This window comes from Camelus ferus, chromosome 16 (genome assembly GCF_009834535.1).
Source record: "Camelus ferus isolate YT-003-E chromosome 16, BCGSAC_Cfer_1.0, whole genome shotgun sequence".
In the NCBI taxonomy this organism is placed as follows: Eukaryota; Metazoa; Chordata; class Mammalia; order Artiodactyla; family Camelidae; genus Camelus; species Camelus ferus.
In genome coordinates this window covers 19,844,215-19,858,206 of record NC_045711.1, presented here as the reverse complement: position 1 = coordinate 19,858,206, position 13,992 = coordinate 19,844,215, and the positions used below count along the sequence as shown (strand labels likewise).

Sequence of the window (13,992 nt, the reverse complement as noted above, 5' to 3'; positions counted from 1 at the left end):
CACGCTCAGGAAGTGTGGGGGACACTCAGCCCAAGGGAGACCCGGCCCCCCTGACATCCGGCACCTGCCACCATGGTCACTGTGACCAGAGCGGCCTGGACACAACTCCCCACCTCAGGCTGCCACATGGCTCTGTGTCCTGTGGACGCTGCCCAGACGGCTGGGCCCCTCCGTGAGCCCTTGCTCTATGCAGACCTGAGGTCCAGGCTGGCCCTCGGCGCAGACGTGAAACCATCACTTAGGAATCAAGGTGGCTGAGGGGGGTCCTCCAGGCATTCAGTGGAACAGACTGCGAGTCTTCCTCCCCAGAGGAATCCCTGACATAAGCGTCCTTCCGCGGACCCTCTCTCGGAGCCCTTTCTGGGACGAGCAGACCGGCCCTTACGCCCCCTCCCCGGAGCCTGCAGCCACCCTCTGCAGCGTGGGTTGGACCCCAACCTGGGTGGCAGTATGGAACCCGCGGTGCAACGGCCCCCACCCTGCTGTGTTCTCCGTGGCGACCAGCTCCCAGTGCCCCACGGGACGTCTCAAGGGAGCAGTTCCTCCAGGTGGGGTCTGGGACTGGCTGGGGGCGTGGGGCCCACTCTGATGTGACTGGGGCACTGGATGCAGTGTCCACCTGCTCGGGGTGAGCCCTGACTGCTGGGCCCGTCCGCCCACCAGCCACTTGTGACGTCTCAATTAGGACTGTGCTGAGCAGATGTAGGGGCCAAGGGGCTCTCAAGGTGAGTAACGCCCCAGTCCGGGCCACAGAGCACATCATTTTGGAGAGAAACTCACGAGCAAGACTCACTCCAACCCAAACAAGACCCCGCCTGCACGGCTGTCAGCACGCAGCGTCGGCAGCACCCAAGGAACCGAGGCCAGACTGAGGACAAAACAACTTCCCGCGAGTCCAGACCACCTCAGGAGCCCCACCACAGGGGCAGCAGGTGGGAAGGGGCCGTGGGCCTCATTCTAAAGAGGAAAACCGTATTGTTTAGAGAGACATCATGCACAGTAAGAGTATGAAGTGGACGGTGTGGGAAACAGAGCCTGGGAGGCGTGGGGGCTGGGAGGGGAGACACTGGCTCAGGGCCTGTTACTTTATGCCTCTGGCTGAAGGGTTTCATGGTGGAACCTGTTAAATTAAGTGATATATTCTCAACTTAAAGTGTAGGGAAGCAAGCACTCTTACCCAGAAGGCTTCTGGGAGAGAGTCTGAAGGAATTCAACTATCGACAAGCCTGAGGGTGCTATCGGCACTTACTGCTCTGTGGGGTTTTGCTGCGCAAAGACTTTAATCCGACACAGAAACTGACATGAGATCACTTCTTCTACCTTGTGGGTGGCAAAACCTCACGCTGCAAAAAGAGAGAAAGGTCTCAACATGAAAGACAATCACATGCAAACAGGATGCGGTGTGTGTGGCTCAGCTCTCTGGCCAGCTGCCGGGCCCCGACACCCGGGAGGAGGCCACCACCAGGCCCTCACGGAGCCGCCTCACCTCACCTTGCTTCCCAGGAGCTCAAAGTGAGGGTGCGTGTGGGAGGCCCGGAGGGGTTCCAGGCGTCCCGGCTTTTCTTGGCTCTGCGGGCCCGTAACCACCTTTGTACTCTGTTCACCCAGTTTCCCGTTCCATTTATGGATGGTGGGAATGTGGTTACTCCTTTGAAGAAGCATTTGCCAGTATCTTAGTAACTCGAATGCAGGCAGTTTACAGGGGGTAGGAGCAAGGACGTTCAGTGCACACAGGGTCGGTCAGTTATGACAGACGTACGCGTCCATGTAACACCTGCACCCCCCAGAAGGTCCCCCTTCCCCAGAGGAAGCCCATCTCTCCCGTGCACCGTGCACCAGCGCTGCCTGCTGGGGAGCCTGCTGTAAGTGGAAGCCGCAGCGTGCGTGCTTTTGTGTCTGGCTTCTCCTTCTAACCGTAGATTGGCAATTAATCCCCATTCTGCAGGCTCTGCGTGCGGAGGGGGCTCGCCCGTCGCCCGTGGAGGGGCATCTGGGCTCTTCCACTCTCGGCTGCTGACAGTGAGCGCTGAGCAGTGCATTCACTTCTCCAGGATACGCGCCTACACGTGGAATTGCTGGGTCAGAGGGCAGGGGTCAGTGTAATTAATGAAATAAGGCCCCCAGTCTTCCAGAGTGGCTGCATTGCCGCCTCTTCTGAGGACGACGTGCGAGCGTCCAGAGGTAGCTCCACATCCTTGCCGCAGTCTGGGGCTGCAGACGTTGACGTCGGCCCTTCCATTAGGCGTGCAGAGTAGAACTGTGTCTCTGATTGTTGATGCGGTATCGCTGTGTGAAGTGTCGCCCCCCCGTGAAGTATTTTGCTTGTTTTTGTCTTGGGCGATACAGGTTCTTCACGTGCCCTCCACGCTAGCCCTCTGTGAGATGCACAGACTTGTGGCCGCTTTCCTCCAGTCTGTGGCTTGCGTACCCATTTTCCTAATGGTGTATTCTTGTGAGCAGAAGTTTTTAACGTTGATGAAGTCCGGTTGGTAAGTGGTTACAGATTCTGGTCTCGTCTCTGCTGACTGTTCACTTGTCCCCACGCTGTGGAGATGCTCCCCCATGCTTTCTCCCAGGAGCTGTACATTTTCGCTGCTTCTGTGTTTCTGTCTAAGCCTTCTAAAGTTACTTTCTCTCTAGGGTATGAGATTCTTCTTTTCCATATGGATATGCTTTTGAAAATATTTTTCTTTTTCTGTTGAATGCCTTTGGAGACTGTTGAAAACCAATCTTGAATCTTGAGTCTGTGGACTCTGCTCCGCTTCACTGATCTGTCTTTGCGCTGTCATTCCACGCTCCTGATCGCTGTAGCTCCAGAGCACGGCTTAGAGTCAGGCACGGTGAGTCCTCAAACTTCGTTGTTTTCAAGGTGGTTTAGACCATTCTGGGCCTTGTGATTTTCATGTAAATTTTAAAATCAGATTATCAGTTTCTACAAAGAAGCCAGCTGGGACTTTTACTGCACTGAGTCTACAGACCAGTCTGGGGAGAAGTGACGTTGCCAATACTGAGTCTCTCCTCCCGTGAGGGTGGCCTCTCTCTCCGTCTGCATCACAGGTTTTCTGTAATTTCCCGCAGCACTTTTTGGCATGTTGTAGAGAACATACATGTGCCTTGTTAAACTGACCCGATGCCATTGCACATTGTTTTAAACTGCGTTTTTCCATTGTTTGCTGCAGGTCTATAAACTTACATCCTAGAAGACTTGCTAAGTTACTGTTTCTAATTTCTTGAGAAACACAGTCACGCCGCCCACAAGTGACGCGAGTTTCACTCCACTTCTCGAGCCTGTGCCTCTCCTTTTCCTTGTCTTGCTGCACTGACCTCCACTGCAGTGCTGAAGGGAAGCAGTGACTTTCACCTTGCTTCCTCCTGACCTTAGAAGGGAAGGCTTTCTGTCTTTAAACACGAGGTACGAGGCTGATGTAGGTTTGTGTAGATACCATCAGGGTGAGGACGTCTCCTTCCATTTATAGTTTGCTGAGAGTTTTGCAGAATCACAAATGGGCACTGAATTCTGTCAGGTGCTTTCTCTGCGTTGGTGGTTGATCACGTGATTCTTCTTTCTTCTGTTACTGCAGTGAATCGTACCAATTGATTTTTGAATGTTAAACCAGATAGAGGTATTATTTTTTCCTAGACGCTTCTGAACTTGACCTGGCAATATTTCATGAGTGATTTCTGCACCTATTGTCAGAAGGGATACTGGTCTGTACTTTTATTTCCCTGTAATATTCTGGTGGCACTTCGGTGTCAGTCACGCTGGTCTCGTGAGGCGAGTCGGGAGCTCCTTCCCAACGCCCAGTAGATCTTTCTCTCCATCTGTTTCCTGAGAGAACTTATGTTGGTATCATTTCCTCCTTACGTTTTTGAGAGAATGTATCAGTAAAGCCATGTGACTTGGCTTTATCAAGGTTTTAAATTGCGGATCTATTTTCAATTATTATTTATACTTTAAATGTTTGTTGGACTTGCGATGCCCCCTCTTTCATTTCAATATATTGGTAATTTGGTAACTGTGTTTCCTTTTCAAAGTCAGTCTCGTTAAAGGTTTATCAATCGTACTGATTTCATTTCAAACCAGTTCTTAGCTTTGTTGGTTTTTTTCAGTTTCATCATCTTCAGTTCTTCCTTTCTCTCCTGCTGTTTGAGTTTACTTTTAGTGACTTTTAAACGTGGAGACATAGATGACTCTATAGTTTCTTCTGTAACATGTTTTTAAAGTTGTAAAATTTTACAATAAATCCTGCTTTAGCTACATTTCATAAATTCCGAAGTACTGTTGTCATCAACTTAGTTTTTTTCTAATATCCTTTGTGATTTTTTACTCTTGGTTGCTTTATTTCCAAGTATTTTGGATTTTTAAGATGTGTTAATGATTTCTACGTTGTAAAACGTATCTTGCACAATCTGTCATTTAAAGTTTACTCAGGTTTGTTTATTGGCCCAAAGTACTGTCTACTTGCACTTTAAAAGAACAGGTTCTCTGCAGTCGAATGCAGTGCTCTGTAAATGTCTGTTCCGTCACGCTGGTAACAGTGCTGTTCAAATCTTCTGTCTCCTTACAGACTCCTGCTACTTCGATCAGCCCCTGAGAAAGGAGAACTAAAGTCTCCACCTGTAACTGTGAATTTGTGTTTCTCCCTTTCTTCCTGTCAGTTTTTGCTTCACTTATTTTCAAATTCTGTGATTAGGAATAGACACATTTAGGATTGTTACGTCCCCTCTAAGATGACCTTTGCCCCATGTGTGCAAATCCCATTTGCACTGAATCAAGTGCATGACAGTGAACTCCCGAACCATGACACCTCACCATGCTACTGTATCAAAATTCAGGTTTAACAGAAGAGAAACCGAGTTGTTCTGCTCAGCGCTGGAAGACAAAGAAGCTACGCCTCAGCTTCAGGGACGCTGCAGTCCGGCCCCCTCTCCCCGGCACCTGCACGAGCAAGCATCACAGCCCCTCGGCAGTGGACGCCACTCCCTCAGCGTCAGTGGCCTTAGACCTCCCAGGGCAGAAGCTGAGAAGCCGCACCTCCCAACGAGTGTTGCCTCCTCCAGGGGGAGGACGAGCCTGCCCCCTTCCAGAAGCACAGACACACGTCTCTGCGCCAAGCTCTTTCCATCCAGAGGAGCCCTTGATCACAGACCTTCTTCAGGGCCCCGCTGTCCGTCCCCATAAGTGGGCAGCATTGCGATGGCACCAAAGGGGACGCATGCTTGTAGTCATGTGAAATGCAGCAGCCACATACGTGCGCACATGGACACATACACGTGTGCACGCACACTTCAAAATAAAGCAGTAAGAACACGCCCTCCCTTGCTTCCCTCCGCCTGCATTCCCGCCGTCTCCTGCCCTGTCCTGGCAGTCAGCCTCAAGTGCACCCGGGACGTGGTGGCTCTGGCCTTGGGGCCCGGGGGATGCCCCACGTAGGATGTAGGGGGTGTGGCCCAGCCTGTGTCCCCTGCAGCCCCCTCGGTGGGGAGAAGCAGGGGCATGTGCAGCCCCCTGTCACCACGGCAGCTGGTGGGGCAGGGTCACCCGAGCCCTGTCAGCTCACAGTGGGGACAAGACCTCAGGAAGGACAGATGCTGGCCTTCCTTGCCCTGGGGAAGCGCTGGTCCCCAGGCCCCCGACAACCTCCAGGGACGGCCCAGCTCCCAGATTCCCTGTCTCGGGGCAGAGACCAGACTGGGGTCACTGCGTCTGCCCTGCTGACCAGCCAGGGCTTTGGGCACCCCACCATGCCCGGCCAGGCCGCGTACTCGAGGACGGAGTGTGTGGCTGCGCCGGGGTGGTAGCGGTAAAGGAGGAGGCTCTGATCCACGCGGACAACCCCGCCGCCCTTCCTGAGGTGCTCGTAGAAGAACAGCAGGTCCTCGGGGACACCCTGCGGGACAAAGGAGGCATGTCTCACTCGGGACAGAAAACACACCTGTGTCCAGCGCCCTCCGTCAGGCCACTTGAGCTGGCAGACAACACGTCCAGCTGCCCCCGCACACAGATGTCGCTGGGCAAGTGTGACCACAAGAGGCGCCTGCAGGGCGAGAAGTTGCCAAAGGGCCAGCGGTGCCCTCACTCATGGCCACCAGCTACTCCCGACCCTCGACCCCATGACCCCTGCTGCAGGGGGTCTGCAGGCCCCTCTGGGTGCTGCGTCCTGGGACAGCAGGCCCTCTCGCCCCTGGCTGGAGGAGCCGGGCAGCTTGCCCACCGTGCGCCGGGGCTGGACTTAGAGCAGGGCCTGGTGCTGGGGATGCCGCTGCCCGGCCGGTCAGTCTGGGGCTGGCAGGCCTCAGTCCTGACAGGGAACCACGGCGGCTCCTCTCTCCTGAACTCAAAGTGAGAACTAAAGAGCATCTGGGCAGGGAGGTCCCCAGAGGGGCATCTGGTGGGCAGATCCCAGTGATGGTGGGGATGGGGACCCTGCAGGACACACGGCTCCAGGCAGAGGCTGCTTTTGCTCTCAAACCCCCGAGCTCAGCTCAGCCAAGGTGGCACCAACGCCATTTCGGGCTGACCGCCTCCACGTCCTGGTGCAGCCTGGTGGCTATCACCTCCGAGAGAGGGGACCCTTGGGCACATGTCCACACCCCGTGGCGAGCGTCCCCCAGGCCGAACCGAGGCGCAGCAGCCCCAGGCCCAGGGCGACTTGGCGGGAGTCCCAGGCTCTTACCCCCAGGGCGCTACACTCGGCCTTCACAAGGCCTCCGACCTGGTGCCGGGGCCTCGGGACACTGTGCTCTTTACGGACACACCGCATGAGGTCAGGGCTGCAGGACAGAGGAATGAGCTGCGGGAAAAGCGCAGACATCCTTGCTTCCTGATGGACCCATGTGGAGACTCAAGCCACTTCACAAAGAGCACGAGGATGTGAAAAGATTTACAATAAAATGCTAATTAAAAATCAAGTTTCAAGACTGTGTTTTCAGCTCTGCCAGAAGGTGCCCACAGCATACGCTGACAAGCAGGCCAGACGCACAAGTTCAGGGCAGCTGTGGCAACAGCACTGCTCCTTGCTCTAATTTTCTGCATTTTCAAAGGCACCTCAGAGATTTAGGAATGAGAGGACTCAGCCCTCAGGGCTTCCTTATTTCTGGTGAAAAGAAAAGTGAGAATTTAGTGGGGGGAGGGGCAGCCAGGCCACCACGGCTCCATGCGAGGTGGAGGGTGTCCTGGCTTCTTCACTTTTACTCCCTGCGCTGGCCGGCTCCCCCAGCTCTGCAAACAGCAGACGGAGGCTGCGGTGTGGGAAGAGGTGACGTCCAGGAAGATGGTGATTGGGCCCTAGTCCTCGGCGGGGGGGGGGGGGGGGGGATAGCAGGGTAGGGCGGGCCTGGGCCCCTCCCTGAGTGACAGACAGGTGACCCTGCAGCAGGAATCCCGTGAACCGCGCTCACAAAGCCCTGGTGAGAAGGAAGCAGAAAACAGCCCCATGACAGCAAAACAAAAACCACGAAGGAGAAAAAAACGCTATGACCGTCAACAAGACGTCGGAACATGAGAGGACAGAGCAGAAACTCAATAATGAAACTGGAGCCCTGCAGAAGGAGGAAAGATAGAAGGGCCGGGGGGCTGCAGGCTGACCACTCTCGGGCACAGGGCTCCGTGGGGGGCAGAGCTGCTGTGCCGTGAGGCGGGGTGAGGCTGCTCAGGTGCCCTGAGCTGCACACTGTAACAGGGCAAAGTACGGTACCGGGTTACCCCTCAGCAAGCCCTTCAAATAGCAAAGGCTGACTGAGCTCAAAACGGATAAAGTGTGAGAAACGAAGATTAAATCAGAAGGTCCTCCAGGGAAAACAGATTTGAACAAGAGTGTAATGAGGGACACTGAAGAAACGTAGGGAAGTAAATAAGAAAATGAAAAATAAGTAAAAAGGATTGAGAGAAGGTGGCTGAAATGGAAAATGAAATCTAGCCAATGGGCAACAAGTCTTTGGAACAAAGTCACAATGGGGCACAGCGAATGCTTAAAAGCACAAGCCAGGAGAGCTCGCGGAGGTGAAAGCAGACCCGGGCCCGCACTGAAAGGCCGTCCACTGCTCCCGTCCACGGCCAGGAGGCAGCTCTCAGAGCCTCAGGGACGGGGTGAGCCGAGGGTTCTGCCGGTCCGGACGCGGCACACAGTCCAGGGGGCAGAAGGAGACCGGCCAGCAGGACCCGCCCCTGCCGTGAGTGGAACCCACGCAACCCGAATGGCAGGAGATGGGAAGGAGGGAGCAGGCCACAGGTGGGGTCACGAGACCCTCAGAAACTGAAAACAAGCAGACCGGAGAAGGTTCCAGGCCACGTGGGGTTAAGGGCATTTACAAAGAAACAGAGATGACAAAATATAGGCCTTTCGAAACCAGGAGAAGTCTGCAGAGAGAGCACAGAGCTGGCTTCTGGCTCCGGGCGGAAAGCCCGCGGTCTCCCTGCTTTGATGCCCCCACGACAGACTCTGGGGCCCACGGAGCAGGTGGGAGTGAGAGGAGGTCCCAGGACGCAGAGACCGGAAGTGGGAGGAGATACCCACAAGCAAGGGTCTGACCAGGAAGCCGCCAACTCAGCCATGGACAGACCCCCCCCCCAAAACACGGGGCAACAGGCGCGGGCGCTTCGTAAGACAGCATACACACAGCCCACCAGCCAATGAGAACCTGCTCAGTGACAGAAGTCACCTTGGAAATGCAAATAAAATACAACCAGAAGCCACAGAAACCAGCCAGAACTGCGAAGCAGAGCGGAGTCTGAGTGCCTGGAGGGGGACAGGGAGGCTCAGAGCCCAGGGGGCCTCCCAGCAGCAAAGGCACTTCTGAGTGGTGTGTGCTGGGCTGGGCTGGGCGTAACGAGGACCCTCCCTGACACACACACACACACACAGACACAGACACACAGACACACAGACACACACACACACACACACACACACACACACACACACACATGCCGTGATCTGAGCCAACAAAACACATCTTAGTTACTCCCTTCTTGTTTAAGGGCCGGAGGTGGCCTCCGGGGGACACTCGACTGCGCCCACCTCCAGATCTGACTCCCCTCCCCAATCCTGCCTCAGGAGTGCATTTTCCCAGTTAAAACCCTGAGGTTCCAGCTCACAACCTGTGTCCAGGATGCCACCCTGGTCACCTCGACTGTCCCTGCTGCCTCAGTCATTTGCGCTTCTCTGCAGGTGGGAACTGCAGCCTCGTGACCTGGACAGTCAACTGAGGAGCAGCCCCCAGGCCCAGTCCAGCCCTTGGGGCACCTGTGCCCCACTCAGAGTGCCCCCCGCGGATGACTCGCGCTCCACCTGTTTCTGTGAAGGAGCCATGGAAACACTTCACGTCCCCGTCCTGGTGGTGGATTCCTCCTGCTCAAACCCCTCACTTGCTCCAGCCACGGCCCCAGGCCAGCCCAGGTCCCTGGTCCCTGGTGACCCCTGGTCTCTGATTTATAGTCTCTGATCCCTGGTCCCTGATCCTTGACCCCTGCTCATGAGCGGCAGGCAGGGGTGCAGATGGGATCAGGGAGAGGGTGGCCCTAACCCAAGGGTCCACATGGCCCCTGTGTAGTCGGTGAAGGTCAGCCCCAAGGGGAGAGGAGACGCAGGGCAGAGAGGCCCAGGGCCAAGGGAACAGGGCTGACGGTGAGCTTGGGCCGTGGTCCCCACCCCTGCTTTCTAGCCTGATGGGCCCTAACATGCCTGGTTGACCCCTTCACCGTGGGGACCAGAACTTGTGTTCTCACGGCCAGTATAAGGGGGGTTTAGGGAAAATGAACAAACTAATCAACCCTAAGATTTACTTTCCAGTTGAGCGTCCGAGTGTTCACCCTGAGACTATCGGGGAGGGAGGGCCAGCATGGGCCGAGCTCTGCAGGTGAGGCCCCACAGGTGGGTGAGGGTGCGGAGCTGGGACCTGATGCCTGGGGCCCGCCGACCACAGAGCCGAGGGGTGCTCCTCTGCCGCTTTCATCAGGGCCAGGGGACACCACCACCCACACCTGCGCCTTCCCACAGATAGCCCTCAAACCAGGGCACTGTGACCCGGGGAGGGGCCGGGGAGCCAGAAGCAGATGCGCCGGGTGCCCCCAGCCTTCACACGGAGACCTCCAGCCTCTGACACAACACAGGCAGCGCTGGGGAGACCTCCAGGATGGCAGGTTCCCAGCGCTGCAGGCCCGGGCTCCCCTACAGAGGGGTGACGCCTTCCCTGACCCGAGGGGAGGCCCACGGGGCCCGCACTTACCCGCCCGCCCTCGTCAAATGGGCCCACGTGAGAAAACCAGGCTCGGGAGCAGAACCAAGTAGGCATGATCACGGTGGGGCCGTTGGAGGTGAACACCTGGAAGCAGCAAAGTGACCAGTTACAGAGAGAGCAGTGTCACCAACCACCACAGTCTGCTTCCCGAGGCCAGACAGTGACCGGCACCTGTGCGTGTCCCTCCCTGGAGCTGCAAAGGTTTGAGGGACTTTAGAGTCAGATCAACAGCGTCCAGCTCCCCACAAACTCCAGGTCGAGTTCCAGGGCTTACGCTCCCCCCCCCAGGTCCCCAGGGGGTGCGCTCGGTCACTCCCTGAATGAGCCTCGTCTCCTGACGAAAATGAACGTCTAAAATGAGAAGCGATGGTAAAAAGGCAGTGCGTCCACTATCTGGGGTTTCGTCTGCTGTGTTCAGCCTGGTGGGTGGACAGCTGGGCCTGGGGGCTCCACACTCGTACTTTATTTCTACATGATAACGTCTGCACTTGTACCCCTGACGGGTCTGGACCCAGACCTTGGACAGCACGCGGCTGGGAGCACATCATGGGAGCCGGGAGCTGAGTTCGGACAAGGCTGGATGGACCCTGTTCCCTCTGCATCTGGGACGCATTTCTTGGTTCCGTATTTAGACGTGGCTTTTGAACGTCCAGCAGTAAACCGCCTCTCAGGACAGGCCACCCCACACCACCAGGAGCCCTCAGCCCGAGCAAGTGCCCCTCCTGCACTTTTCCCTCAAGACTGGATCCCCCAGTGGCTCCCTCGGCCTCCCAAGCTGGCTTCCACGCCAGAGCCATGATGTGTGACCTCCACCCCCACATCAGTCCCCAGAGCTGCTGGCAGTTCTTGAACCACAAACCCGTCACACGGGGCACAGGCACCTAACGGGGTACGAGGGCAGGTTGGGTACTGACACTTATCACCATTTTGCACAAAGCTAGCTGCGGTGTGGTGGCCAACCTATACACATGTGCTGAAGCTCACAGACCTGTACTGCACAAAGGAAGAGAGTTCATTTTATCATTAATGTTTTAAAAATCAAACATTTAAATGGTTTTTCATTTCAAGGGCATTTGTTTAAAAAAAATCAGATGCACATACATTCCTCACCATACAGATGTATACAGACGTACATGCACACACCCCACACACGGACACAGACACACTCAGACACACCCACACACGGACACAGACACACTCAGACACACCCACACACGGACACAGACACACTCAGACCCACTCCACACTTGGACACACTCGATACACCCACACACGGACACAGACACACTCAGACACACCCACACACGGACACAGACACACTTGGGAAAGGAAACAGTCACCCACGTCCAGGAAGCGCAAGAATACCACCCAGGACCAACCCAGAGAGGAGAGCACCAAGGCACAGAGTCAGCAAACTGACAAAAACCAAGGATAAAGGGAAAATATTAAAGTCAGCAAGAGAAAAGCAACAAGTAACATTCAAGGGCACTCCTGTAAGGTTATCAGCTGATTTCTCAGCAGAAACTCTGCAGGCCAGAAGCGAGCGGCACGATATATTTAAAGTGATGAAAGGGGAAAACTTACAACCAAGAATACTCCATCCAGCAAGGCTCTCATTCAGACTTGGAGAAATCAAAAGCTTCACAGATAAAAGCTATAAGAATTCAGCACCACCAAACCAGCTTTACAACAAGTGTTAAAGGAACTTTTCTAGTCATCAAACCATAAGAAAAGAGAACAAAAAGAAGAAAGAGAAAAAAAAAGACCTACAAAAACAAACCCAAAATAATTAACAAAATGGCAGTAAGAACATATATATTGATAATGACCTTAAATGTAAATAGAATAAACACTTCAACCAAAAGACACAGACCGGCTGAATGGATACAAAAACAAGACCCACATATGCGCTGTCTGTAAGAGACTCACCTCAGAGCTAGGGACACCTGCAGGCTGAAAGTGAGGGGATGGAAGAAGACATTCCATGCAAATGGGAACCAAAAGAAGGCTGAAGTAGCAATACTTCTGTCAGAAAAAATAGATATTAAACTAAAGACTGTTACAAGAGACAAAGAAAGACATACATAATGCTCAAGGGATCAACCCAAGAAGAGGACATACCAACTGCAAATATGTGTGCACCCAACATGGGAGCACCTCAACGTGTAAGACAACTGTTAACAGACATAAAAGGAAAAGTCGACAATAACACAATAGTGGGGGAGCTTATCACCCCACTTAACCTCAGTGGACAGATCATCCAGATAGAAAGTCAGTAAGGAAACACAGGCCCTAAATGACACATTAGACCAGATGGACCTAACTGTTATCTATAGAGCATTCCATCTGAAATCAGCAGAACACACATTCTTCTCAGGTGCACATGGAACATTCTCCAGAATTGATCACATGCTGGCCCACAAAGCTAGCCTCAGTAAATTTAAGAAAACTGAAATCATACCAAGCATCTTTTCAGACCACAATGCTATAAAGTTGGAAATCAACTACAAGAAAAAAACTGAAAAAACTGCAAACACATGGAGACTAAACAATATGCTACTCAACAACCAGTGGATCATGGAAGAAATCAAAGAGGAAATCAAAAATACCTTGAGACAAATGAAAATGGAAACACAACAACAACCCAAAACCTCTGGGATGTAGCAAAAGCAGACAGAAGTTTATAGCAACACAAGCCTACCTCAGGAAACAAGAAAAATCTCAGGTAAACAACCTAACCTTACAGCTAAAGCAGCTGGAGAAAGAAGAACAAAACAACTCTAAAAGTCACTAGAAGAAAAGAAACCATAAAGATTGGAGTAAAGTAAATGAAATAGAGACTAAAAAAAAAAAAAAAAAATTAGAAAAGATCAATGAAACTAAAAGCTGGTTCTTTGAAAAGATAAACAAAATTGATAAACCTTTAGTCAGACTCATTAAGAAAAAAGGGAGAGGGCCCAAATTAACAAGATCAGAAGTGAAACAGAAGTTACAACAGACACCACAGAGATACAAGGGATCAAAGAGGCTACTATGAATAACTATACATCAAAAAAAAAAAAAAATAAGGACACCATAGAAGAAATGGACAATTTCTTAGAAAAGTACAATTTGCCAAAACTGAACCAGGAAGAAATAAACAATACGAATAGACCAATTACCAGTACTGAAATTTAATCAGTAATTAAAAAACTCCCAACAAACAAAAGTCCAGGACCAGATGGCTTCACAGGTGAATTCTACCAAACATTTAGAGAAGAGTTAACACCTGTCCTTTCTGAAAGTATTCCAAAAAAATTGCAGAGGAAGGAACACTTCAGAACTCATTCTGTGAGGCCATCATCACACTGATACCAAAGCCAGACAAAGATATCACAAAAAAAGAATGTAACAGGTCAATGTCACTTATGAATATAGATGCAAAATCCTCAACAAAATACTAGCAAATTGACTCCAACAATGCACTACAAGGATCATGCACCAAGACCAAGGGGGATTCATCCCAGGGACGCAGGGATTTTTCAGTATCCACAGATCAATTAGTGCGATACACCACATTAACAAATTGAAGAATAAAAACCATATGATCATCTCCATAGATGTAAAAAAGCTTTCGATAAACTTCAACATCCATTTATGATTAAAAAAAAAAGACTCTCCAGAAAGTGGGCACAGACAGAACATACCTCAACATAATAAAGGCCGTATGTGACAAACCCACAGCTAGCCACATTCATTCACAAACCCACATTC

General features: G+C 52.6%; 1 protein-coding gene and 1 long non-coding RNA gene across 8 annotated transcripts in view; one reads left to right on the top strand and one right to left on the bottom strand.

Moving 5' to 3' along the window:
* Nucleotides 1-13,992, bottom strand: part of B3GNTL1 (UDP-GlcNAc:betaGal beta-1,3-N-acetylglucosaminyltransferase like 1) — a 76,582-nt gene that overhangs the window by 6,509 nt on the left and 56,081 nt on the right. For all 6 annotated transcript variants that reach the window (XM_032499084.1, XM_032499088.1, XM_032499087.1 and 3 more), the window contains 2 exons: nt 10,228-10,323; nt 5,767-5,891 (listed from right to left, as the gene is read on the bottom strand). In XM_032499084.1, coding sequence (XP_032354975.1) covers nt 5,767-5,891; nt 10,228-10,323 — 221 coding nt within the window. The remainder of the gene's footprint in view (nt 1-5,766; nt 5,892-10,227; nt 10,324-13,992) is intronic.
* Nucleotides 23-5,760, top strand: LOC106730403. Of its 2 annotated transcripts, none has more exons than XR_004326751.1 (3): nt 23-932; nt 2,347-2,840; nt 4,569-5,760. It is a non-coding gene; the product is annotated as an uncharacterized LOC106730403 (long non-coding RNA). The 2 variants fall into 2 exon arrangements; XR_004326752.1 differs by lacking the exon at nt 23-932 and adding an exon at nt 1,048-1,518.